At 36.2% G+C, this 27,919-nt stretch overlaps 1 protein-coding gene across 2 annotated transcripts; it reads right to left on the bottom strand.

Moving 5' to 3' along the window:
* Window positions 1–652: 652 nt before the first annotated feature.
* Window positions 653–27,919, bottom strand: CHR5 (chromatin remodeling 5). 2 transcript variants are annotated; one of them, XM_059573450.2, is made up of 32 exons: window positions 27,556–27,919; window positions 26,491–26,559; window positions 25,719–26,400; window positions 25,543–25,610; window positions 21,223–21,660; window positions 18,461–18,685; window positions 18,252–18,335; window positions 16,221–16,280; window positions 16,000–16,103; window positions 15,557–15,608; window positions 13,931–13,994; window positions 12,326–12,419; window positions 11,866–11,953; window positions 11,637–11,771; window positions 10,740–10,931; window positions 10,574–10,641; window positions 8,353–8,446; window positions 8,114–8,238; window positions 7,955–8,018; window positions 7,398–7,610; window positions 6,465–6,707; window positions 6,269–6,379; window positions 5,992–6,078; window positions 5,586–5,768; window positions 5,208–5,285; window positions 4,843–5,079; window positions 3,856–4,011; window positions 3,573–3,750; window positions 3,287–3,468; window positions 2,040–2,390; window positions 1,860–1,953; window positions 653–1,603 (listed from the first exon to the last, which is right to left on the bottom strand). In XM_059573450.2, the coding sequence occupies exons 2-32, from the start codon at window positions 26,491–26,493 to the stop codon at window positions 1,098–1,100; spliced, it is 5,259 nt and encodes a 1,752-aa protein (XP_059429433.1). In that variant the 5' UTR covers window positions 26,494–26,559; window positions 27,556–27,919; the 3' UTR covers window positions 653–1,097. The 2 variants fall into 2 exon arrangements, with proteins under 2 accessions (XP_059429433.1, XP_059429432.1); XM_059573449.2 differs by having other exon boundaries at window positions 25,719–26,559.

Genomic DNA, 27,919 nt, shown 5'->3' with positions numbered 1-27,919 from the left:
AAAAAAAGAAATTAATCATTTTAACAATTTTTTTTTTTATTTAAAAAAAAAAGAAAAAGAAAGGGAAAAATAAAGAAGCCAAGAGGCAGCAATAAGAAAATGGCAAGATATAGGAGCGCCAAGGTAGTTTTTGGATTTGAGGTTGAGAAAGCAATGTGAAAGATAACGTGATAACGGGATGTCTCAACCACACTTCTCTAGAGGTAACCACGGCCACACATGACACACCACTTTGAATTTCTGCAGCTTCATTTCCAAACCCCTTATTTTGTTTTTGTCCTCTATTCCCTGTCAAATCATCTTATTATTATTATTATTATTATTATTATTTTCTCTCATCTTTCTGACCATAGAAGAGATAGAGCAAGTGTAGCTACATTTTGTACACATTACACATCATCTCTAAAGTCTAAACCATGAGTGGCAAATCAAAGGGAATTTTCCAATTATTTGAATATTTATCAAAATGTCGTCCAATTATCGTGTTGGTTTCTCATCTTTCTTGACAACCAGAACCTCCATAACTCATACAAGTCTATGAAGGCATGTGTCAGCTGTTGTTAGTATCATATTCTTGCTATAACAACCAAGGAAAAACCATTAAGCAAACAAAACACATATAATGTTCTTATGGACACGCGGAGAACAAAAATTGCAAGAAAAAAGCCCAAAATTTTTTTGGAAAATTTGATAATGTACACTTTTCAAAGGCATATTACATATAGGAAGTTCCTCTCATGTGTGTATATATGGAATGAGATTAATCCTTTTTTTGATTTTTCACTATTTACGAAAACAAATTACTGAACTCATCTTCAAAAGAAGAAAAGAATTGGCAGCAAGACTCCATGAACCTTGCACATAACAGAGGAATTTTCGCTCTGTTTCTCAGCAACCTTTGTTGAAGGATGCAATCCCATTCAGTGAATACTTTCCGAGATCAGCCGCAGGACGCCAAATAGGAATCTGAGACCACTTATTCCCATGGGTGAAAAAAATTCCGGAGGATATATATTATGGCTGAAGCAGTTTTCACCAAGTGAGCCAACAAGCCCTAATTCTCAAATTATCTGCTCTCCTTCCAAATAACATGAAGACTACTTAATACCTGATGAGAAACCTTGTCTCGGAGGGAAGCCAGTTTGACGCATCCTAAAAGGCTTCTCACCAGCAAAGCGTCTGTTTTCAGATGGTCCAGCCCCAAGAATGCCCAATGAATTTGGATCAGATAACCTAGCACCGTTACTCATAGATCTTACAGATGGGGGCTGAACCTGGAAATGATTATCAGTTTCTGCTCTTCTCCTTCGTTTCCATGCTTCAAATTTAGCTGTATCATGCCCCTTTTGAACTGGTTCTGATGCTTGGTAGGTACTCATATTACTGTACCCTCTTTGCCTCTCCACATGCCGAGGGAAAGGAGGAAAATAATTGGTGTCACTGTCACGGCCAATAGGACCAGGTGCAGAGCCATTGAGATGGGAGGGGCCGACCCCTGCCTCCTCCTCTTGCTCCTGTTTAAGTTTTGAATAAATTTGATGAAGCCTCTCCCCAGAGAGATTTGAAAAGGTAGAGACATAGTTCCAAAGCCGCATGGTCATCCCTGTCAATTTAATAACTACATTGTTAAGAAAGGTTTACATTTGAAACAGATGCGTTTTCAGATCATCTTTAAAACTGCTATAATATTGAACACAAAGTCAACCATTATATGAAAAAAAAAAAAAAAAAAAAAAAATTGGAAAATAACACTTTATGCTCACAAGAGAATGAAAATTGTGACAGCCCCAAACAGAGATTGAAAGTGACCTATACCACAGCGACAATAAACGAATCAAGCAGGATAAAAAAACACATACTATCTTGTTTATACGGCTCCTCCTCATGTTCTAAAACAATTTGGTCAATCCTTCGTCCTAGAAGCTGTAAGTAATTCCGAATTTTCATAAGCACCTGAAGGAGAAGGAAATTGAATACATAAGATCAAGAATATAATAACAAACAACAAGATAAATGGAAAACCAGAATGAAAAATCTACCTTTTCCTTTGGAAGATTGGCACTAATGATCTGCAACCTCTGAAGTCGTTCCAGGGTTTTCATCTCGCCAACCATGACATCTTGACACCATTCCATCCATTTCACTTCCTTGAACTGCTCATACACTTCTTCATTGTCCGACATTTCACCCTCTTCTTTTACCAAAGGTTCAACTTTCGTAGGTTTCTGACGTCTCTCTTTGTTCATTTGAACAGTGACTTTCTGAGATCCAGCCTTTCCTTTCTTATCCCGGCCACGAGAAACTGAGATGTTTAGAAGATTGTCCCTCTCCTTCTTGGAAGCCTTACGGCCCACTTTAGCATTTGCTCTCTTTCCAAGAGCTACTAGTTCCTGGGTGAAAGCACTAGTCATCAGATCATGCAAGTCATGACCCAAAAAAAAGAAACCACTGACATGAAGCAAAAGGAGACGATCACTTCTAATATATATCAGCAACATTAAACACATAAAAAACCAAATATGAAGTTAATGAAAAAGGGGAAGACAAGACCCAGGCTTTGCACAATCATTTTACAAAAAAGGACACATTCAAGCATGCATGAAATGAACAGCAGCAAAATGATATGAGTAGCTACCAGACTCAGTTGCCCACATATTACTTTTCTGGACTTCCGCAAAAGCATGCATGACAAGTAGTTGAATTATTCACACTCACTTGAAATAAGGCCAATTGGTTAAAATAGGACATCAAATGTCTGTATTCACACTGGTTCATTCATGTCTTACACCAGCCGTTCACCCCTCAGTTGTCCAGCTTAAACAAGTTAAAATGACACGAGACAAAGTAAAAACAACTGATCCATGATATATTAGACGAAGAAAGTGCAAAAAGAGTGGAAACTAATTATACAAAACTTTCAAACCAAACACACACATGAACAAGTTTATTTCCTCAAACGGTACCATGAGACAACAAATTCAATATTTTTTTACTCCCCTCCCCTGCACTTTCTAATCTGTGGTAGTGGGAACCATATGTAGAAGCCACATTGGCATTACAAATACCTATTAATGCCCCCGTCTTCATCAGACAAAGAGGAGCATAATGAACAAAAAGGGGGTAAATTTTATCACTTTGAACTTTATACCATTAAAGCCAGAGCAAGATATTCACAATTGAGGTTCAGAAATCAACACTTATGGCTTTTATACATTGACCAAATATGGAAAGGAAAAGGAAAAGGCCAAAAAATCCAGAGACAGAAATTAGATTGCAGACTGCCTACCATTTCCAGAAGTGCATTAGCACGGTCTCTCAAATTTGGAGCTCGTGGTAGAAAGGTTTCATGATGTTGCAGTTCCACTGGAGCAATCTTCTTCACAAGGCCAAGCCTTTCATCCAACCTTATCTTTTCCCAATTGCCAAAACCATGGTAGTATATTCCCAGAAGCAATCTTGCATCATCAACTATCACAGTGAAAAACATAAAAAATCAGGAAAAACAATAATATTTTTCATATGGCCGAAAGAAATATAAAACAAATTAAAATAACAATGGGAGTAACACGTACTCTGATTCCAGCCACAACCTTTGGACCATGTTGAAGGTTTGAGGTACATCAGCACTCGGAATTGTGCAATGGGGTCATCATAGCGACTAATGCGCTTCGCTAGGAGTTGAAGCTCTTGAACACGGGTGAGAAGATCATTAGCCTTCACAGGAACACCAAAGAAATCCAACACAGGTCCCTACGAATTATTACCATGTAACGTTAGATTACAAGAGCAAACAAGACAAACAAAAAGCAAATGCAGCATTCGACAAAACAACAAGAGTCTAATCTTAAGACCAACCTTTGGGTCTAGATTTCCTACTTCAACTGCTTCTCTACACCCATCAATCAAAGCATCAAAGAGTTCAATCTGTGCTTCAGGCGGAGCTGCTCCAACTGCACCCCCAACCTCCACAGCTATTAAGCTGATTTGGCTCTGGTTCCCAAATTTCATGACCTAATTTGTAATGATGGAAGAAAAGTTAAGAAATATAATAGAGCAAACAAAAAATATTCTAGGGCTGGCTGTGTCCAAACTCGAACACTGCAATAGAGTAACTGAACTCTCATTCTCTTGAAACTTCTCAAAAAAAAGTTCAATTACCCGAACATGAAATTCAAACACAAATCAGAACCAAAGCAAGATTATGTTCTAAAAAATAAAACATTAAAAGCTCCAAAAAAACATTTATGACACCACAAAGGTAAGCACATGAGTGAGGCGAATAATTTTTTCTGTACTCTTTCCTTGTGATTACAACAAACCTGGCTGTCAGCATGTCAGAGATGGTGGTAACTGAACTTATACATAGGATCTCATACAACAATAACTGCTTCTGTAAATGAGTCAAAAAGTTATGCTTTCCCAATCAAAAATATCTGCAGACAGGCAAACAGTCCCCCCTGGCTCATGGGCAAAAGTGTGGGGCAGGAATGAAGAAAGCCAGCAGAAGAGAGGGTGATCCTTATTATGTATCTCAAAGAAAATGCATATTGGACATCGATACAATCGTGCAGACAGTAACTTTACTATGCCAAACCATAATTCCACATGTAAGTAAGCTAGTATATCCATCCCAGGGGTGTCTACCAACAAAGAAAAAATGGACCCTTCTTATTTTGAAGTGTTAAAAAATGCAACAAAATAAAATAAAAGGAGATAGATCAAAAGCACTTTCATTTCATTTTGATAAACTCTTACCATGTTATAAAGCAAAAAACTGTAAAATCTAATAATTTTCAAGTGACACTATCAAGCCATAGCATATAAGTATCAATAGAACTTTACCGCACGAGAAAAACGCAATGCATCTCTCTTAGACAAATTCCCATAAGACCATCTTCTCACTTGACAAGCAGCTCCCTCAATCATTGGTACTGCCGGGACCGAATAATCAGCTTTGCGGCGTTTCTGCATTCGCTCCTGAGGCTCAGGTCCTTTCTTTTTCCTTTTATTACTCATCCCAGGTTGATTAGCCTCTGCATAGCTTTTAGTATTTCTTGCAGCACGTGGAACTAGAGCTTCCTGAAGGGAGAACAAATGTCTAAACTATAAGATATACAAAAAAATGAATAAAGAACTCATAGACATAACTTGGAAAAATTAATGTACGTATTGTATATTAAGTCAATATCAACATAATAGGTTCATACTTCAGCTTGGGCAACTGCATCTGGTTTTATCCAACGACTCCAAAAGCTCCCATCGTCTTCAGCACAGAAATTGGCAACCTGGACATAAACAGATAAAGACTTAAAGGCTTCGCCAAAAAAACTATAAATGACTCTATGCTTGGATTTAAAAGCAGAAGCAAGAACAAATCAACCCACATGCTGCCCCCAACCCCAAAACCCTAGAGGAAAGAAGAAATAGCCATTATACAATAAAATATTTTTGCTTTTCATCAGTAAGTTACAAATACGCCAAATGGTGTTGCACTAATTACCTCACCCTCCATTTGACCTATCAATCATTGGCTTAAGAAAAAATGCCATGCAATTAAACTAAAAGATGTGACTGTATTATCTTGCCTTAAAAGCACTCAACAATTCATTCCCTTGCTCTCCACCAGGTTCCTTCTCTTCAACCTTCTCCGCTCTTTCAAGAATTTCATCAATATCCATACTTAAGAGCCTTTTCTTGCTTTCTTCATCATTCTTGTCTTCCTTAAAAAGTTCCTCTGCCCCAAATCTTAAGATAGCTGACAGCTCATTCTGCAATCATGAAATATAAAAGATATATTGATTGTCCCAAAAGACAAAAAGTACAGCAGGCCACTACAAAGTAAAAATCTGATGCTACATTTAATATTTGAAAGAAGAAGAAGACGAATTCCAACTATAAATCAAAGCTTATAAGCTTTTTTTACTTTCTTTTTTATTGTAACCATGCAATCAAATGATACCATTATAACCATATTCTAACAAATGTCCTTACTTTGTCAAAGTAACTCCCTTTCTTTGCTTCTTTCTTCTCCAGTCTGCCCTCTGCATTTAATTTTTGGATCACCAAATGGTCAAGAACCTATAGAGGCACACATGAACACAAAGGAACACGTAAATTCATTTACCTTGAGCCAAAAGAACAAGATTCATATATAATGCAACATATAGGTATAGATTAAAATGTTATGCATGTACCTGTATAAATCAATACATCCTAGAACAAATAACGAAAAAATAATTAAACAATTCAAAACATTTTTGTGCAGTACCATTTTTTTCTTGGCTCGCTCCAGGATATCTTCCTCAACACTTTTGCTTGTAACAAATCTATAGATGTTAACAACTTCTTGTTGTCCGATTCTATGAGCTCTACTCATTGCCTGATGCACAATAAAAAATATATAAAATAAAATAAAAGAGTAAAATGGTGGTAACCAAAAGAGAAAGATATCATCCAGTACAAACCTGTAAGTCATTTTGGGGATTCCAGTCTGAATCAAATATTATAACAGTGTCCGCTGTTGCAAGGTTGATACCCAGGCCACCTGCTCTAGTTGAAAGAAGGAAGCAGAAATCCTCACTACCAGGAGCATTAAAATGATCCATTGCCTGGTGGCGCAACTCAGCCTTCGTACTACCATCAAGCCTCTGAAACTGAAACCCTCTAAGTGACATATACTCTGCTAGTATATCCAGCATTCTGACCATCTGCAGCAAACCATCATTTGTAGCCATGACTCAGACACTTAGATACACTAGGCAAAAACTCAATATTATCCTTTAGTCTACATTATAAGAGCATATACACATTCATATATGCATACAACTAGCATTCAATATATATATATTGACCAAAGATACACGTGTGTAAAATATCCTGATGCCAAAGAAAGTGCCCTGCATTGACACCAATTTACACCCTAACAATGTAAAAGTGGAACAAGTAAATATACACAATTGTTTAAATTAAGAACGAATAAAGCAGCATAAGCATAAAACTTGTTCAGTTCCCAATAAGTTCACCAAATTCTAGGACAACTGACTACGCAATCAGGTAAGCCAATAACATCTACACTAACTTTCAGTCAGGAAAGCTAATTACATGTCTTGAGTGTCTCTAGGGATCTGCATAAGCCATTCTGTCTATGATTGGACACTTCAGAAACAATTATCCTAGACTCAACTTCCAAAACAATAACTGAAATCTATGTATTTAATATATCACCAATATAGAATGCGTTGCACCAGTCTCAAGATAATTCATCCCATTGACTGGTATATCTACATGCAAAGAGAAGACTCGAGAAAACAAAACTACAAGGTAAGACCATACAAAAATTCATAGCTTCCTCCAAGTTCCTAAGCTACAAATTCAATGCAATGATTTCTGAAACAAACCTGGGAAAAAATCAGAACACGGTGCTTTGTCTCGTGTAATCTAACAAGAAGCTTATCAAGTATGACTAGCTTCCCGCTGCTTAAAACAATTCTCTCCACTTTACTGCTATCATTTGTCCTTGAGTCCCCACCATAACCATGGTCCGCACTTTCAAACAGGAAGGGATGATTGCAACATTTCTTCAACTCTACCACAATATTTAAAAGTGAAACCTGAAATGGAGAGATATATTAATGTGCCAAAGTTATTAACAAAAAGGCATTCCTAAACAAATTTATTTTTTTGATAAATAATTCATTTAATTGAAGAGCGCATAGGGGCGGCATTCTTAAACAAATTAAAGATTCTGTCAGTATTATGCCACACACAATACATTCATCTTTACCCCCCAAACCCAAAAGAGACAAAAAATAAAAATAAATAATAAATTAAAAAAATCAAATCAAATAACACTTGTGCTTAGCAATTATGATAGTGACTTTATGCAGAACATGAAGAAATAATAAACAGAATTCAATCCAAAACATTATAAATGATGTTTGAAGTGTATAATAACCTGATTCCCTCGGACTCCTTTGTTCAAGTCATGAAAATTGCGTTCCAAAATCCACTTGTAGTACCTACACAAACGCAACCAGAACCAGGTGTGCAGACAGTGAACTCACTGACACAATTGGAATAAATCACTTCATTACAAGCTTATTATAGCACTTACTGCTTCTGAAGGGGGGACATTTCAACACGAAGAATACGCTCAATTTTTGGAGGCAAAGACTTCTCTACATCCTTTATAACTCTTCGGAGAATATGAGGCCTCAACTCCATATGAAGATTAGCAAGCTACATTAAAAACCACCAATAATTTTAATGTTCAGAGAAATCAATATTATTCAAATAAATTAATGAAGATAACCAGATAATGTAAAAGAGCATGATGAAGACTGTAAATTGTACCTCATTCTCATTGAATGAGCTGAGATTCTTGTAATTCTGAACAAAATCATCCTTACTCTTGAACTTCTCAGGGTCAAGGAAGTGAAGCAGAGCCCTATAACAAAAGAGGGTGGAGTACAAGCAGAACTATGAATGAGATATGGTACCAACAACAGCAAATTTCTACTTTGAAGAAGAATAAAAACACCTTGTTGATCTCCCAAAATTTTGTTCATAATCAAGAGGACTCTCACACTGGCTTCCAAGTAGTCACGAAAAATCAACAATATCACACTAATGACATCTAGTACCCCTATACTAACATCCAGGTACCAAACAATAAACAGAGACATAAGTTAAATGACAATATAAAACTATAACTGAGAAGAACCCTTCTAATGATAAAGGAGGAAGGAAAAGAATAATAACAAGGGACAAAAAGAAAACAAGAAGAAGAATAAAAAGTCCATGAAATATATATTGTCTACAAAAAGTATATTATATGATTCTAAAGAATTAATGCAGTAGGAGTGGATGAAAAGGACTATAAACAAAAACAATTAAGTCATTAGGGGTGAATGAAACAAAGCATATGTTCATGTGGAAGCAATGGGAGAAGGTAGAAGTAATGTTCTACTCAGAATAGCCTTGCATAAAATTCAACACTGAACCCTTATAGATTTCATTCATAACAGATGACCCTACAAGATATAATCAGGGAGGAGGGCCCATAAAAAACCTGGTAAAGAACCGAGTCTCATCAGAGTTAAAATTATGAAGCACTATAAGATACATAAGTTTCAGAAGACAGGGCTTAAGATCAAACACACACAATCATGGTTTGTTACAAAAACTAGATATTGAACTGGTTCAGTCATTGGTTCCAGGGTCAATCACCGAGTCACAAGATCAGAACATAGCCGAGTAAGTAATAAGTACAAATACTACAGTGCCTGTGCATATATATCCATGTACAAATACTACAGTGCCTGTGCATATATATCCATATATACATACGCACATACATACAGACAAGAGTGTGTGATCTATATATTCATTATAAATGATCCTACATTTTATTGCTTAAAATTCTCAAAATCCAACAAAAGATAACATCAATAAGGGGCTTATGTTCATGGTTGTGTATATGTTAACAATAAATGTTTGCATTTGTGCATTGCATATATGAGACAGTAACTGATGGTTCTATATGCAACTATCCATGCAGTCTGCATCCAAACATGCATCATACAAAAAAGACTTCCAAGCATACATATTTACATCAACATTATTACATTAGTGAGAGCAGAATAGAAAAGTATCTTCCAAGTATTTTGCTCATATACTATGTATCTATACAACACAGTTTCCCTATTTTTTTTATAAGCTAATAAATATTTTAAATGTCCAACAGGGGTGCAACCCTAGTACACAGGAGGTACAAATAAAACGGTTTCCAGATGCATGTAAAATGTTATATTCTGAAAATAAATCAATATAATTGTCTTGCAGTTGTTTCTTATTACTTGAGTTTTCTTAATTAAATCCTACCAACCAAATACTTCAAACATTTCACTGAAAATTCAAATTGAACATGAGGCATGCTGAGCTACCAAGTAGCTATGTAAATTTCACTAAAGCTGGTCATCCTGACCAACCAAGTTTAAATATCTTTTAAGGTTTAAAGCCTACATAAGCCCAGGAAGAAGCTCCAATTATTCAGCAGCAACATAACAAAATTACATAAAACAAATTAAAGGATATTCAAATAACCAAAAAAGCAAGAACTCTAGCCACAATCAACATAAGGGTAAGTCATTCAAGATTAATTATTCAGAAACAACAGATACCAGTTCTCACACAAGGACAACCAAGGTCATTGATGTTAAATGCACAGCCAAGAAAAAAGGAAGCATGAAAATTTTGTAGGTCAAGGTGATGAGCAGAAAACATTATAAACGTAGAGTTACAAGTTTTACAAATAATCAATAGGGCACGCATATGTAATTGCAACCTCTATTTTATAAAAGCAAAGGGAGTGGGTTCAAAAATAAAAGATACATCACAATATGCAATACTATACTTTAAAAATAGGAAAAAAAAAAAAAAGTAATTTTCTAGCTTTGCAACACGTTTTTTATCAGCATATTTGCACTACTCAACAAAGAAAGAACAATTAACTAATTTAGCATGCAAAAAAAAATGCAATGTTTTGACTAATATAAAGAGAAAAATTCCATACCAAAGCTCTTCCACACTATTTTGTAACGGAGTGCCAGTAATAAGTAATTTGTTCTTGGTGCTAAACTCCTGAGGAAACACAAGGCAATATCCAAAACCAACCAAATTAATATCAATAATATAAACACAAAGGTCAGAAATCAAATTCATTGGAGAATTTAGCATACCGAAAGAGTTGTGTATAACTGTGCCTCACTATTCTTCAACCTATGAGCTTCATCAACCATCAGGTAGCTCCACTTAATCTTGGAGAGAACAGCCTTATCCTTCAGAACAACTTCGTATGTAGTCAATAGCGCATTGAATTTTAAAGGCCTGCCAACTTTTTTATCATTGAAAAATTCATATTGCTCACAAACCTGCAACCATATAGCAGTAAAAATATTGAGCACAAAATTTATTTATTTTTTGATAAGTGATATTGAGCACAAAAAATTTGATGAGAAGTTGATCATAACCACGCATTGTGGCATAAAAGAAGCATCATTCCTAATGCAGATCTGAATCATATAAAATACAACAGACTAGCAGCCTCTGCCCTATGATTTTTAATCAGTAAAACGGTGATCAGTAATTAATGTCATCATGAATCCATGATGCAAAGGCCCACTGGTATAATATTAATGATTGCCAAGGATATTTGACATTCACCTGCTCCATCAACCCAGACAGCAATGGGACCAAAACTTTCTCTAGCATTCAAGTACCAAAAGAATAATTATAACATACACTTTGCTATTCTAGCTATGTGAGAATAAAATTCACAAATTTTTCAAAGCAAAAGCTTGGGAACCAAACTTCCTACTGTGGTCAAATATCATATACTGTACACCATGGCTCAATCCAGATTGTGTATTGCTGTGCTGACATTTTAAGTCATATATCTCTAGCAATAAGATAAGCAAGCTCTATTAGTACACCAATCAACTATCTTTATCTAGAGAAATTTCATTTGGCCAAACCTGTCATCACTAAACAATCAAAGATGTATATACATGAAAACTCTTTTCCCATCCTACACTCCTATGTACCTTCAACCATAAGTGTCCAGAAGTATGACTCACCTCTCTGCTTGCACGGGTGCCAACATATATAATTACATTCAAATCAGGAAGCCACTTCCTAAATTCTTTTGCCCAGTTTGACAAAGTGGATAATGGTACAACAACAAGAAAAGGCCCATAGATCTGTTGGGCATTCTGTAAGAAGAGATCAAAATTATTAACATTTAATGCAAAATGATGACTCTGAAGTCTTATAATGGCATCAGCATGAAGAAGAATAAGATTTTACCTGTAAAAAGCCAAGCATGGAAACTGACTGAACAGTTTTCCCAAGACCCATTTCATCAGCTAAGATGACATTTGTATCATTCCTCCAACTGTCATATGCAAGAGACACTGATTAGGCCATGTACAAGAGCAAAAATATTTTAGCGTAACCACTTGGAGCATACAATTTTGTCACTTAAATTTTTCTTTTCCCCTTCAAAGGGCTCTGTATGATTGGATGTGCACTTTTCATAGTCCTTATTCTTCCAGTTCTTTTTATTTTTTTTTATTTCCATGATTGTATGCATTTCAGATTGTAATTCTTTTATGAAACCTTCTTCTACACTTGCTGTGTACTAGACTGCCTCATTTTGGCATAAATTTTCCACTACTTATCAAAAGAAAGGTCATAATTTTTCAGTAAAAGATGAAAGGTTCAAACTACAGAGAGAACATGCAACAAATATTTAGAGAAAGTATACCTGTTAACAAGAAAATTCAAACCCTCGAGCTGATAATCACGTAGCTTTCCTCCTTTCAACCATTCAGGCTGTTCATCAAGCTTCCTTAAGCTTGCTAAACATTACAGATTCACATTAGTTAATAACTTTGTATGTAATTTGCGTGCTGAAAAATAGAAAACAAATCTCCATGCAAAACCCGATATTCATGAAGTTAAGGGATGATCCTCCCACTTATTTCCAAAAATTACTGAATTCTCCTAAGTTCATAGCTGACATATATACTTCAAACCAATCCATCACTAACAAATTATTACAAGCATTGTTAAAATAATATTACAAGCTACACTTAGTTTTGTTGTTATCAAATTCCTAAAGAATGTCATAAACCTCCTCTCTCCAAAACTCTTAATCTTGTTACCTCTACTCTCCATGTGCCTGTTATATATTATTTTTCCTTCAAATGAAGCATAATCTTAGTTGTTTTTGTCTGAAATGATAAGATTCATCTACTAATGATTTCTGTTGATAAAATAATCTGGATACAGAATTGAGTGTAATTTCAAAAACATAAGGGAAGCCTGTGTATTTTCACCTAAATCTAAGGGAAATTCAGAATGTTTTATCGGAAAAAAAAAAAAAAACTATCATTAATCCTTCCCATATTCCTTCTCTGCTGTCTCAATCACGAAGCCTAGTTACCCAAACCCATATCTCACAAGAAATGGAAATCAAAATCCACTATGCTGGTTAAGGGAGTCTTATCACATACAACACCAAAGGTGTACCAAAATTTGCAGAGACAAAAGCATTAAACTAAACATCTAAAATCACTTCTAACAAATAGGAAAGCCGTAAAATAATAAACACTGCTTTTAGAAAGTACGCATATTTTGGGATATCTCCAAAAGGAATAGAGTACTAACAAAACTGGACAGTGACTGTGTGTGTGTGTGTGTGTGTGGGTATGTATGTAATGTCTGTCTATATATATCAGTTTACACCTGGTATAATTTTTTATTATGGTACACCAATGACCATCTTTTTAATCGTTTAGTATTTTGTAAAACCCACTATTAACCCTTTACCAATGGATGGTTGCCATAAATTGCTTTCATTTTTCTAGCTTTCAAGATTTTCTTGATCTTTTTTCATCTCTTGGTTTGGTGTCTCTCTTGTATATTTCATGTGCCTTTGTGCTTTTAATGAAATTCAATTACTTATAAAAATAAACCCCCCACTATTGAATAATATGTTTTCGGTTTTCCCATACCTATCATGTTCGTCAAATACTAAATGACGGGAGATTAACCATCTCATCAATAAATTGTTCAAAATGTTAGTTTAATTTATAATTTTAAAATATTAAATAAATGAATTTATGGATTGGATGGTAACTACCATCCAATTGATATGAAATTTGGCATACATGATAAGTATGAATACAAGAGTGATCTAACAGTACTTACAAAACATTAATCTAAAGTTATTAAATGATGTTACTTAAACAAAAATTCCATCAGATGCCAACTTCAACCAAACCCATTATATAACCAATTTTCAGTTCACAATAGCTACATTAGAATTCACTTAATGCGTGTTTCCAAACACCAGAAAAGTACTGACCTTTGCTCTTCTTACGTTGGAAATCCACCATTTTTCCTTGTACGGCCATTGCAGCTTCACGAGCCTGCTCACAAATGACAAACCATTCACCTTTAACATGATATGAAACCTGTATTTTACTCATGTGTTGGGTGCATGAGCATTTGGACACATTCATATGATAATACACTGGGACACAGTAATAAATCAAACAAAGCTTAAAATTCGAGGTTAATACTGACAAGAGAGCTATGGGAAACACTGGTGAGGAACAGAAAAAAGGGGAAAGAATCAAAGAAAACATCAATTGACTTGTCGGTGAAGTGTTGCAAGAGGAGCTTGTGATACTCTTGATAGTAGAGTGTTATATTGCCCTTTAGAATATTTGGGGCTACCTTTAGGTTCTCCATTTAAAAAGGGCATGCTCAGATGGGGTTGACAGAAATCATGTAAGAATTGACAAGCTGGAAGAACTTCTGTCAAAAAGAGGCAGAATCACAGTCATCAATAGTATGCTATCTAATCTCCCAGCCCCACGCCCATTGATATTGCTAATAGATTGGAAAAACTGCAGCAAGAATTTGCATGGGGAAGTATTGGGGATGATTTTAAATTCCATTTAGTCAAATGGCATAATGTTTGTGCTCCACTTCGAAAAAGGGCCTTAAGGAATAGGAACTTTCTGGTTTTTAATCAAGCTTTACTCAGAAAATGGTTGTGGTGCTATGCAACAAAGAAGAATAAGCATTGGAGGATAAGGGTAGATAATAAGTACAGGGTTTCTTAGGAAGGGTGCGGTGATGTAATTAGAGGACCCTATGGTGTTAATCTACGAAGAATATTAAGGCACCCGTGGAATAACTTTAACAAATTTATTAGGTTTGAGGGAGTAATGGCCCTCCAGATTCAGTTTTGACATAATGTTGTGGTAGTACTCTGCAAAAAAAAATGCATTCCTGAACTTTGAACTTTTTCTTTTTTTTTTTTGAAAAGCAACAGCAGCATTGGGAAAGACTTCATAAAAAAACAGCAGTATTGGGAAAGAATTTTGCTACATAATTTGAAAAGCACAGAACAATTGTCGCAGATGGCCCATTCATTTCCAACTGATATCCATGTAATGAGGGGTTGAAGCTTTGGTCCTTGAGTTCTCTTTATGATCGGATGGAAACTACTACTGCTCTTTATTTTCAAATTTATTTGGAGTTCTTCAATCTTTTGAATTTTAGATACTAAATTTGCTTTTGGGTGTCTCTCTTGTATAGATTCCTAGTACTGAGGTTGCGCAAGCCCATTATTACGCTTTCTTTTATTACCTATTGAAAAACAAAGAAAATACCGTGTTCAAAAGACTTCAAAGCCTTAATTTCAGTTTGGGATGCCAAGGTATCAACCACAGACAAAAATTTTGATAACCAAATATTCCATTTCTTGTTAAAGAGTTGCCCACTAGATGTTCAATCTCCAAATATGCCTCAATCAATATGAGCTCGCAATTCTCCATTAATCTGGACATGCGAGACACCATTTATTTCTTCCACAATTTTAAGGCTAGATAAATAAATCAAGCAAATGGAGATGTTGGAAGAAGTGCCCTTTTTCAATCATTATAAATCAAAAGCAGAAAGACAATTAAAACACACATACCTTGTATTCATCAATGGCGTCTTGAGCAAACGCGATATCTACATCCTTTTCCCTGATAACACATAAATTTAAATATAAGCATACCAATTTTTATTTTGGAAATAGAAATGAACAAACCAGTAAATAAAAGAGACATACAAACCCACCAAAGCAATACATTTTTTGCTTGATTGGTACCCTCTACATTAACCTAGTGGGTCTTGAACCAACGATCACACCTTCTGCCCCATTCTTAAAAGGAGAGGAGATGTCATTTGATTTATAGTCCATTAGCTAAAGTAAAACATTATATTATTCATAAGGGACTAGACACCAGTATCAATGAAGTTAATCTACCCAACATCCTAACCAATATGAGCATATACAGGCCAAAATAAGTAAGGAAAAGGAGTAAATAGTACACCAGAAACGGAATCATCATACAAACTTCTAGTCTAGATTACCATGTTGCTTCAGCGTAAGATAGCCCTTGCCACTTGACTAAATACTCTGGTACCACATTGCCAGAACTATCTTTATTGATTCGGTCTGCAAATATTCTCTCCACCTGAATATGCATTTTTGGCAAACCAATAACTAAAACCTCAAATTGAATTGAAAAGAATTATTTAACACTAGAAAGGAAAGTAAAGACAACAAAAAAATGCAAAGCAGGAAAACAAACCTGACTGTTTTGCTTGATGAGATCTAAGTCCATCTCCTTGCTCACGTCATTTACCTCAATCTAACAGGTATATACAGAAACAGTAAAAATGAAGAATAAATGAGCTACCATATTAAATAAATTAATATCCCCGTTTTTCAAGTGTATGTAAACTTCATAGGATATAGCAACTGAAAAGTAACTCAGAGTTGGGGGGGGTGGGAGGTGCGGTAGTGAGGAATGGCCATGCTTCTTTTATGAAGCAATTGAAAAGAAATTCAGAGTGGGGAGGGGGGAAACATAAGAATATTCATAAAAGCAGCATGGTCATTCCTCACTACCCTTAAAGAAACTTCATAGGAGAAAGAAACTGAAATGTGACAGATACGTGAAACATACTCATATCAAGATCAGAGAGGACAAGAAACCAATGGCATAAATATAAAAAGAGCTGATGAGCTAATACTGTGCCGAATATCTCAATTCTCCACTCCTAATAACAATAAAGAAATAAACTCACAACATATCCATTCCCAACTTTCTAAAATCAAAGCAAGATCCTATTTTTTTGAAGAAATTCCAGCTCTAGTTCCGAATGCACATAATTCCATCTAGGACCACAGACAATATCAGAGAAGCTCTTACATTAACCAATATGAGTCAAGAAAAAAAATCAAAAAATAGTCTTAATAGCACATAGGCTATCTATTTATATATGCTTTAGGGCCCTCATTTAATCATCAATTGCAATAAAAATCTTAATAATATAGAATAATAACCCCTCGCAGCACAAAAAATAAACTCCACCTAAGAGGTAAGTTTTCCTCCATGAACAAACTATAGTGGTAGCCTTGTTGCAACTTGTCAGTAAAAAATATTAAAAATGAAAAAAAGTTAAGGTGCAGTGAAATTATACATGTGATCAAGCTGATATTGCTCGATTGAGGTTTGACACCAAGCTCAGGTTATAAAAATAAGTCGAAAGAGAGAGAGAGAGGGAGAGAGAAGTAAATCTCAAAGTTCAAATCTTTTGTTTTTGATAAGTAATGTTTATTTAACAAAAGCGCAGAGGGGCGCAACCCAAGAACATAGGGAGTATACAAAAGAAAACGCCTAACTAGGATAAGAGAAAAGAACAAGAAAATCAAGATAGCTAATCACTAAAGGGGCAAGCCAAGCAGCTGTCCAAGTGAAAAGCGTGTAGAAGGAGAAAGCTATGAGTTCCTCCAAGGATCTTTCAGAATCCTCAAAGCATCTCGCATTCCTTTCTAGCCATAAACACCACACTAGGCATAGGGCAAAGTTCAAATCTTGCCAAGCTATCATTGATTGACCACAATATATTGAATACTCATCAAAAAACCAACAATTGTTATTCAACCTTCAAAAATTTACTTATTACTCAGATGGTAATATCAACATATTTTACAAGTTAAAAGTCTAGAAAAAAAAGGTTAAAAAAAGAAGAATAACATGGAATAAACTCCTGAGAAAAAAGTATTAACAACACTGCCATAGTAGCTTGTGTGTGCCTATGTTCCATTTGACAAACTGGTTTGCCCATCTTGTTTCAGTGAAACAATTAAGTTCATTGCAATGTTTTAACCCAATGATTACAGTTAACCTTAGAAACCAGATACACAGGCAAAGAACCAGAAAGAATGCTATCATTAAGTAATACTAATAACTTACCCAGAAAAAAAAAATAATACTTATAACTTCATATATATATATATATATATATATTGGAGAGAGAGAGAGAGAGAGAATACTGATTCTTTCTTTGGGGAACGCTAGGTATCTAACTTTCAGGCATAGATATAGAAGCAAAGTACCAATATGTTTCTATTACATGTCCATATGCGTGTATGTCCTCACAGATATATTAGTGTTTGTTTGTGTCCTGTTTGTGTGTGCCCCTCTTGCAATTGATTAATAATCTAACTACCAAAATACTTTATAAAACCTTGCTCTGTTATTTGAAAGAAAAAGAAAACAACAAAAAAAGTCATTCTAAAGCTCAGTTTGATGAGAGCAAAGGACAAATATTACCTCCTCACGTGAGACCGCCATCCTGTACCTAACATCCTCCATCACCTTTTTCGTGTAATTTACAACCTTCTTAAAACCACTAAGCTGCAAACTCACATAGACAAAAATCACAGAGCTGCACATATGAATAACATGTGACAACAGAACCATAAAACTAATCATGGCCTCCATAAGTTACAAGCAACCAATAGAAAGAATAAAACGCATACATTTTGCAGCTCAGAGATTGACTTCCACTGACAGTGCAAATGTGATTGGCCTTTCCATTTTATCAAGAATTCCACCTCATTCCAATCTGGCTCAGTATCATACAACTGGCTTAACAGAACAGGTTCTGTTGATCTATTATTCCTTATAGCATCTTCAGACACGCCTTTTGGCTGATGCCACAGTACCTTCTCAATGGAGTCACTGTCTTCCGCTTCAATCTCCTCCTAAAAGATACAATTAAAAAAAAAAGTATATCATACATGAGAACAACTTCATGAATAAGCAAAAGAAACAATTTCAGAGTAAGCCACCTTAGAGAAATCCAATTAACAAACAGATGTGCAAACAACAAACATATAAATATTATTAGATTGGAAGAGTTCTGAGTTTTTTTTATCAATAAACAACAGCACTCCATGTCACAACCAGGATAAGCAATTTCCAACTGACATTCCTTACAACTTTATGTGAGCGCACTGGGGTGTCCTAAGCATTTCTGCATTTCAAAATGTCATAGCTTAGCACAAAAAAGAGAGCATACACATGCATGAACACACACATAAAATTAACAACATAAATTAGACTGAGCAGGTGAAGACATTTTGAATGCTAAACAAGAGAGCTTCAAAAACATAAAAATAGACAGCAGGACAAGCAGAATCTAGTCCTACGAATATCCAGACAGCAGAAGCCACAACTCAGATAAGTAGACCCTCAAAAAATAATGGTCTACATACTAATTTCTTCTCACCAAGTTTTTTCAGAAACCAGATTGGATCTATTCTTCAATGTTTCTTCTACTTGATAATCTTTAATGACTAATAGCTTACCTTTTATCAGTAAATTGAGAAAAATAAGTAATTTGGAGTTCCTTTCTATGCAAGAAAGCATACCCAAAGGCTATCCTTGGCTAATTTCAAATGTGCCTGCTTTTCAAAAGATTAATTTCCAAGTTAGAGGATACATAAAGTGCTCTCAAACCCACATCAGTCAAATCCAGAGCATCCCCATGTCCAGCACATGCCCGTTGCTACACATTGCTTTCAATCTATTATGCCTTAGAAACTATATTCTATTCTCTCTACAGAGATACCACCAGCTCTTTGATGGCAAGCCAAACCAAAAAGTATGGGATGTAGCCATCAGATCCAACCTACCCATCCTTCCCAATATTTTTAGTTTCTGCCTTTTTTAACCTTCACAAACAAAGCAGGCCTCCAATGGACCTGTCCACAATCCTAAACAAAGCTGATAAAATAAGTCATCCCCAACTAGATGACCAAAAAAAAAAAAACATCATCTACTAGAATTACTAGTCTTACTTAAGGAAGTGCATATCTTAGAAAGTAAGGCTTTGCAAGGAGGAGATTCCTTTAGTCCAAAAAAAATTTTCTGCATTTCTTGCAAGGTTTCCCTAGGCAGTGTTGACCGTATTTGCTGGTCCTCGTCTAAGAAGGGCAAGTTCGAGGTAAAATCGTTCTACAAGGCCTTGACCATATCTAATCAAGAGGAGTTCCCTTGGAAGAGCATCTGGCGAACTAAGGCACCGCAGCGAGTGGCTTTTTTTGGGTGGACTGCGGCCCTAGGCAAGATTCTGACTCATGATACGCTACGCAAGAGGAACATAGTGGTAGTGGAGTGGTGTTGTATGTGCAAGAAGACTGGAGAGTCAGTCGATCATCTTCTTCTCCACTGTGAGCTCGCAAGAGCTCTTTGGCACATGATTTTCAAGCGGTTTGAGTTGCATTGGGTCATGCCTTGTAGCGTGAGGGCCTTGTTTGATAGTTGGTGGTCGGGAGGGCGTTCTCGAAGTGCGGTTGTGTGGAAGATGATCCCTCTGTGTCTTATGTGGTGTATTTGGAATGAAAGAAATGCTAGATGTTTTGATAATTTCACTAGGACCATAGAGGAATTGACTCATTTCTTCTTCTTTACTCTTTACTCTTGGACGGCCGCTTGGCTAGCTCCTTTAGTGATTAGTTTTTCGGATTTTCTTTTTCATTTCTCTCCCTCTTAGGCGCTCTCTGTGTATACTTCCCATGTATATGGGTTGCGCCCCTTTGCGCTTTTTATAACATCATTACTTATCAAAAAAAAAAAAACTAGATACCCTAGAAACAGATAAGACTCATGACTGCAGGACTATTCACTCAACGAACCCTTCAGCAAAAATGAAGTTAACACTTCCCGACAAATTGTGCTTAAGCATCACAAATCTGTATTTTTCTTTAACCTCTATTCTATTTGACAACACTTTGCTTCTTAGAAATCATGTATAAGAACATCCAGATTTTCTAGCACTATTTGACTAACAAAACAAAACGCTAGCCCACGCCTCAGCAATATCACAATTTAACTACGTAAGGTAGGCATTTAAATGTCACCCACAAGAGAAGACCTAAACATGGAAGAAATCCCAGTAAAAACTAGGTCATTCAGTCAAACTTGTGCTAAAAATTCTGATGAAATCTTTCTCGGCAAAATAAGAAAGCAGCAACTAAAGAAGAAAATTTCCAAATCATCCAGTAACAATAACCACTTTAATTAATGTCACAAAACAACGCTTACCATAAGAAAGAGCCCTACAAGATCATCTCATGCTACTTCTATACTGCCCAACTAAATCTCTAAAATTTTCTAATCTACTAATACTTCCAAATCTAAATCAAATATAAAAGTTGAAAACATATAAACCAAAAAGAAAGTACGTATAGATGTCAGGTAAATACATGGATTTAACACAACAATAACTAGACTGCACCTTGTGGGACTTTTTCTTCTTGCCTTCATCAACTTCTTCACTTTCTTCACTTTCAACATATGACACCTTTCGAACTGACCTACTAGAAGTGCGGACCTCACTGTGTCGTCCAGATGCATTTGTTGACACAGTGGATCGACCACCATTTTTGCGGAGATTTACACCTCTCCTGGTCATGCTTTTAAAATCCTCTTCACTGACACTGTCAGAGTCCTCTGCTGAAGACTCATCCTCTTCAAATGATGATTTCACTCTTCTTTGTCGACTAGACGCACGAAATGATACACGATCTCTAGTGGACCCTACATTACGTCCTCCTTTAACTTGTTGCCTACCCTTAGGTTTCTTTGTAAAATAGGAATCGTCTTCATCCGAAACTTCTAAATCATCACCACCATCACCATCTTCGTCAGAATCTTCACCATTCCAGTCTTTATCCTGAATCATTAAAAAGATAACAAGATAAGTCAGCAGACATAATAAATAAATACATGTCTCATTACTATCCTCCCCCGCCCCCCCCCCCCCCCCCCCCCAAAAAAAAAAAAAAAAAAAAAAAACAAAACAAAAACAAGCTTTCTTCCCAAAAAAATGATTAGTAATAATAACTATTAAAGAATATATGGCAATCAAACAGGAAATAAAACAATACATTAAGGACATGTCCTGGACAATACAACAATTCTATTTTGTCAGACATATGGACAAAAACATAAATATGCTTAAAATCCAAATCTAGTAGAACATAAATCCCATCAACAACTCCCCTCAACTAGTTTTCATTTACAAAACTCTTAGAAGTTCATTAATAGATAAATCATGCACTAAATTTACAATATGGGTAGAGCTAGCTTCAATGAACCCTTTCTTTTTTCTCTATCTTTTTTTTTTATATATAAATAAATAAATCTCATTAAAAGAGTTGAGGATCGCATCCCAAGCACACAAAAAGTATACAAAAAGATCCAACAAAAAAATAACAACACGAGTCCAAAAATTCCATAAAACTAGAAAAACAAGGACTATTATACACTGCCATCCAATCATAAACAGATTTGAACATAACATCTTTTTACTCACACCAGACTCACAATCTTCGAAGCTCCTCACATTCCCTCTCTCCAAATGCATCACATTAAGCACGGAGGAGCCATCCTCCAAGCTTGTAAAAAGCACTGACTTCCCCATTGACCTCTTCAACTAGCCAACAACTCCACCACCCTTCTAGATGACCCACCCAACACCAAAAAGACGGAGATCAAGACCCACAATTCTATAACCACTTCACAATGGAGAAGAAGGTTATCTACTCTCTCCGCTCCTCTTGCACATGTTGCACCAGTCCACCGCTATGACGTATCTCTTTCTCGAGTTATCCAAAGTTAAAATCATCCCTAACGCCACCGTCCACACAAAGAAAGAGCCCTAATTCTCCAAACGCTCTTCCAAGGAAATGGGGAGCCAACGGGAATACCAAACTCCTAAAGAAAGATCTGACCTCGAACTTTTGCCTTTTGGAATGGACCTAACAAATTTTGTCCCCGCCACCTCGTCTCAACTTGCTACCTTGTTTGTTTCTATGTAAAATGTTTTCCATCAAATATTTTCCTTTTTTGCGTGTTTGGCACAACATAAAATATTGGTCAACCCAAAGATATTTTCTTAACCACGGAAAACATAAGGGCATGGGGGGGTAAAAAGTTTTAAACCCAAAAAAAGCGTACAACGTTTTTCACCTCACTTAACGCACTAGCGCCTTGCGTAAGCCTTCCTTGCCCCTCTCTCATTCTGGTGCCTCCATGTATTCACAGTTGTTAACTTGGTCCATGGCACCCGGAGCTACGAGGCTCACCCAGTTGTGGTGAATAAATGCCAAGTTTTGTTGAGCTTGTGAGGGCCACCAATGGTTTATCACATTAAAACATGCTTTGTTCCTTTAGTTGAGGGCCAATTATTTGTTAAATAAGAGAGCAAATTACATCAGACATGCTGAGTTGATAGATTTTAGGACAGAGCCTAGAAGATCTTTGTTGACTTGCTTAACGCCAGGGGTGACACCAACCATGATTGTGCTGACACAACCAAGGACAGAATTCCAAGTGATAGCTCACACTCTCATGTGGTTGCATCGTGCTATCAAAATAACTACCAACTTTTTATACAATAAAAATATTTACTAAGCTGAACTAGGGAAACACTTCCTCGCTCAACCTGTGGCTCCATTGACACCACGAGTGGCACACAACCATGATTGTGCTGACATCATGGGTAGCACATGAGTCTGACTACACTAACACCAGTGGTGACACCAACAACCACGACTATGCTGACGCCATGGGTGGTGCACCCATGGAAGGGAATCTTGTCATGTCTAATCTTTCTCTTGAAAACATTTTTGAATACTCTTCCTTTAAACTTTTCTAATTTTTTTTTTTTTTTTTTTTTTTTAAATCTTACTAAAATTACTCATGAAACCCTTTTCCAAAATTACATACTAAAACGAATTGGGGAGACACTTCCTTCCTCAACCCATGACTGTACTGATACCACAGGTGGCATATAACCATGACTAAGTTGACACCAAGGGCGCTGCACCCAACGAATGGAATTGTATTTTGTCTAGTCTCTTCTATTAAAAATTTTTCTAAAAAATTTTGTGAATAAGTCCCTCTTAAAAACTTTTCTAAGTATTCTTCTCGTAATGACTTTTTTCTGAATAATCATAATAAATCATACTTATCAAAAAAAAATTGCTAAAAATTTCATGCCATGAAATACTGCATAAAATATGGGCTTATATCACATTTAAATCATGATACTACTTTCTTTGTTGAAAATGCTACTATACACATAATGCATATAATAATAGCCCACCTATCATAGGAAGTCTATTTACATAAGATCATGCGGTAAAACTTTTCACTACTTTTAAGAGGATTTTACTTGCATAAATCATGAAATAAAACTTTAACTACCTTCGATTAGAGTTTACTTATTGTGTTCGTTTAATATTCTGGTTAAGGATTCCCTTATACATACTCGTATGTCACTTGAAATTTAATTTTACCCCTTCGTTAGTTTGGGGTTTCCCATCAAACTCTTTTATTTATTTATTTTTCTTTTCTACAACTAACATTTTTCTCACTACAAAAGTCACCTTTCTAAACCAGCACTAGAAATAAAAAAGAAACTTCTTCCAACTCCTACCAAAACCCAAACCAACATAAACCAATCCACAACATTACACAACCAAATCACTCTCAACACCGAATTCTATCAATATAACCAAACAAAAAAACCTTGAATCTTAATGATCTGTAAATAGATCTAGTCTATATCAGAATCTTGGTGTTTAAAACACTAAGTAGCAGTTGCAGAAACTAAGAAGATGGCACCTAAGTGGAAGAATACATAACTCAAGTAAGCACCCACAGGTTACAAAACAAAGTAGCAACCCCTTTTCATCGTATACTCAGTACACTAATCACAATATCCTTCTCCTAACTAGCAGTATAAAACTAAACTACAATGGAACACAACATTTAAACCTTGATGATGACAGAATATAATTAGAAATAGAGACCTGCTATTCCTCCATCTACATCCATATTTTTTTCGGATTTGATAAAAAGATGGATGGGAGATGGAAAAATAGTATTTCTAGAAATAAAAAGAACAATACCTCAAAAATTTCCCCACTACTAGACACGCATCATAGGTAGCGACACCAGCTAGCTTGGGACAACCCACACAATTACAATTAGCAGTATGATTTCCCACAGACAAGAACATGCTTAGACCTACTTCCAAAGATACTACCAAGTTTCACATTGGACTATACTAACTACTAGAATCCACACTACAGTATGCAAGTTACTTAGACCAAATAAAATTATGGACAGCTTAAGTGGTTCCCTCGCAGAATTCTAACCAACAAAAGAAACAAACTTTTAAGAACTTTTCTCTGTTCAACCTGATAGAAGAAGCAAAACACGGAATAGCCATGTCAGATGGTATTGGGAAATAGTACTAGAGCCACAAGCAGCTATATACAACTGACAGCATTAAACCATATGAACTAAAAAAGTTACGCAGACTACAGGGATAAGCGCAGCAAATCAAAAAAGCATGACCAAATCTGAGAAAATAGCAAAGGAAGTCCAATGGGATATCTTTGAGCCTGGTCAGTTGATCTACAACATGTCAAATCTATAACACAAGTCCTACTTGAAATGAAAAACAAAAGTAGAAAGGAAAAAGAAAAACAAAACATGATTACGAACTAACGCTTAGCAACTACGATAATGATATAAAAATAACCTTGTTCCCTGTGCGACCACTCGTGACACCAGAATCAGGCTCGAAGTCTGCATCATCGGGATCATCCTCTGCATGCAACAACAAAAAAACATGAATTCAGCGTTGACTCACCACAGTGAGTATAGTAATAATATAGCAACCATCTATCAGACAAAGGAAAAATAAAAACAAACTACCATCTTCCTCATCCTCTTCTTCATAATCAGCATCCACATCGGCATCATCATTTTTGTCGTCATTATCACCATCTTCATTGTCATTTAAAACTCTGGAATTCCTTTTCACATGGTTACTGTTAGCAACAGGTTTTGATTGTGGCCTAGAATTCAATCCTGTATAATGCAACGTGTCTCTCTGTTCTTCCCCGTCCTGCTCATAATATTCATCAGATAACATCTCATCTGCAGGGACATCAGAATGGCCCCTCTGACCCTTGCCCACATCCTTTTGCCTATTGTCATCTTCTGACTCCAATCTATCTTCCCTGCCATCCAATGAATTGTCTTCTGACGCCTCTGCATTTCTATAGTCAGACCCACTTTTGGAATCCTGCCCAGAATCAGAGCCACCCCCAGTCATGGGTTGGCAGTCCTTCCAAAAGGTTGAACCCCATTTTCCGGCAACCCCTGTTCTCCTTCCAGAAGGTTGCAGATTTGACGCTCTCATATTAACACTGCCATTAGCAGCTCCCTCGTTTTGCAGCCTATTGGCATCATTCAGTTCACCTTCACTTTGATACTGTGCATCCATGTTCATATCAAATTCTTTCTCACTCGAAGTCGCATCTAAATCCTCATTCACTACCGTGCTACAAGTTCTGTTGACACTCTGTCCCTGGCCTTTTTCTTCCAGGACACTCTGTGAAACAGTTTCATTACTATAGTTCCTAAAAAAAGCCATCCTTTAACATGGAACCTCGATGGAGCTTATTTATCTCAATCTCCTTACCATAAAGGGACAATTTCACGAAGGTAAAGCTGTAACCACCTAGTGCTTCTGTTGTCTCCGAAAATCCCTCTGAAAGGTCCAAGTAACAAGAAAGTGAAGGCTGTTAGTAGAATTGTCTATCGTTTTCACGGAAATTAATAAAGAAAACTAACACTCTCAGCCATTACTCACTCGAAACTAAAATTAATTAGGTGGGCCAAAAACTAAATAACAAAAACAAACATATATATAACCCCTCCATATGGTTGCAGAGAAACTGCAAAAATGAGGGAAACAAGTATATTGAATCTCATGACTTCTCAGGTAATCAATAACTTTAATCAACCAAGCCAGCTAGTTGTACTTGGCTCAGTCAAATAGAAATCCAATGTATGCGTACCAAATAATGATTAATCATTGACTCAATTCCATTTTCTCGCTTTCCCTACACTTTCTCATGAACCAAATATTGGATTATTGTCTAAGAAAGTGACCCAAGTTTCAGTTTAACTCAAAAAAACAATTTGAACTCAAAAGGAAAGAGTAAGCACCGACTGAAACTTCAAATTCAAAGCCAAAAGAGCAAGTTCCAATCAAAACCAAGCTTCTCTGATCAATTCCAAACCTAAACTAGAAAAAGAAAAATCAGGAACAAGTGCCTAAAGCAGTTTGAATGAAGAACACTTGAACACAATTGAACTCCAACGCATTGCAATCACAAATTGACGAAGACCGGATCCAAATTATCGGAAAATTCACGAACGCCAAAAACCAAAGGTACAAACAAATCGAACAGAGCAAGCAACAGATCAACGAGCGAATTCTCACAATCCTACAAAACCAATCGCTAAAACCCTTCAAAAACTCCCAAAAACAAAACCCTATAACAGGCACAGACCCTAAAATCCAAAATCCAAAACCCTAATTTCACACCAGAATCAAATTGAAGCGACCAGAGAATCCGATGACCGAAACTCCAAAACGCTCACCTTCGTATACAGCTAAAGAGAAAAAAAAAAAGAAGGAGTTCGACTAAATAGGTTCAACTAAGAGAGAGGAGGTGCGCGGGTTAAAAATCGTGCGCACCTTGTTTAACTTAGACTCGCCGGGGCCTGAATCGCCGGCAAAGGACAATAACGAAATTGGAAAACCCGCTTGAGTTTCCGGGTCGGGTATCGGGTCGGTATTTTCGGGCGGGTCAAGCAATATCGGCGGCGGCTACGATGCGCCTGGGGGGGTGAAATTAACTGCCCGATTCAAGAGGAATGCGACGAAGTTGGGTTTTTGGATTAATCGCCGATGATTGTTGATGGCGGTGTCCCAGGAGAGAGAGAGGCAGAGAGGGAGAGAGAGAGACAAAAAAAAATTTCCAAAATAGGGAAAAATATATTTCTAGAGAGAGAGAAATTGAGAAAATTAGAGAAATTGGGGGTAAAGGGTTAAGAGTAAA

Source organism: Corylus avellana, chromosome 8 (assembly GCF_965113065.1).
Source record: "Corylus avellana chromosome 8, dhCorAvel1.hap1.2, whole genome shotgun sequence".
In the NCBI taxonomy this organism is placed as follows: Eukaryota; Viridiplantae; Streptophyta; class Magnoliopsida; order Fagales; family Betulaceae; genus Corylus; species Corylus avellana.
The sequence above is the reverse complement of the archived record's forward strand: the minus strand, read 5'-3'. Positions and strand labels throughout refer to the sequence as shown.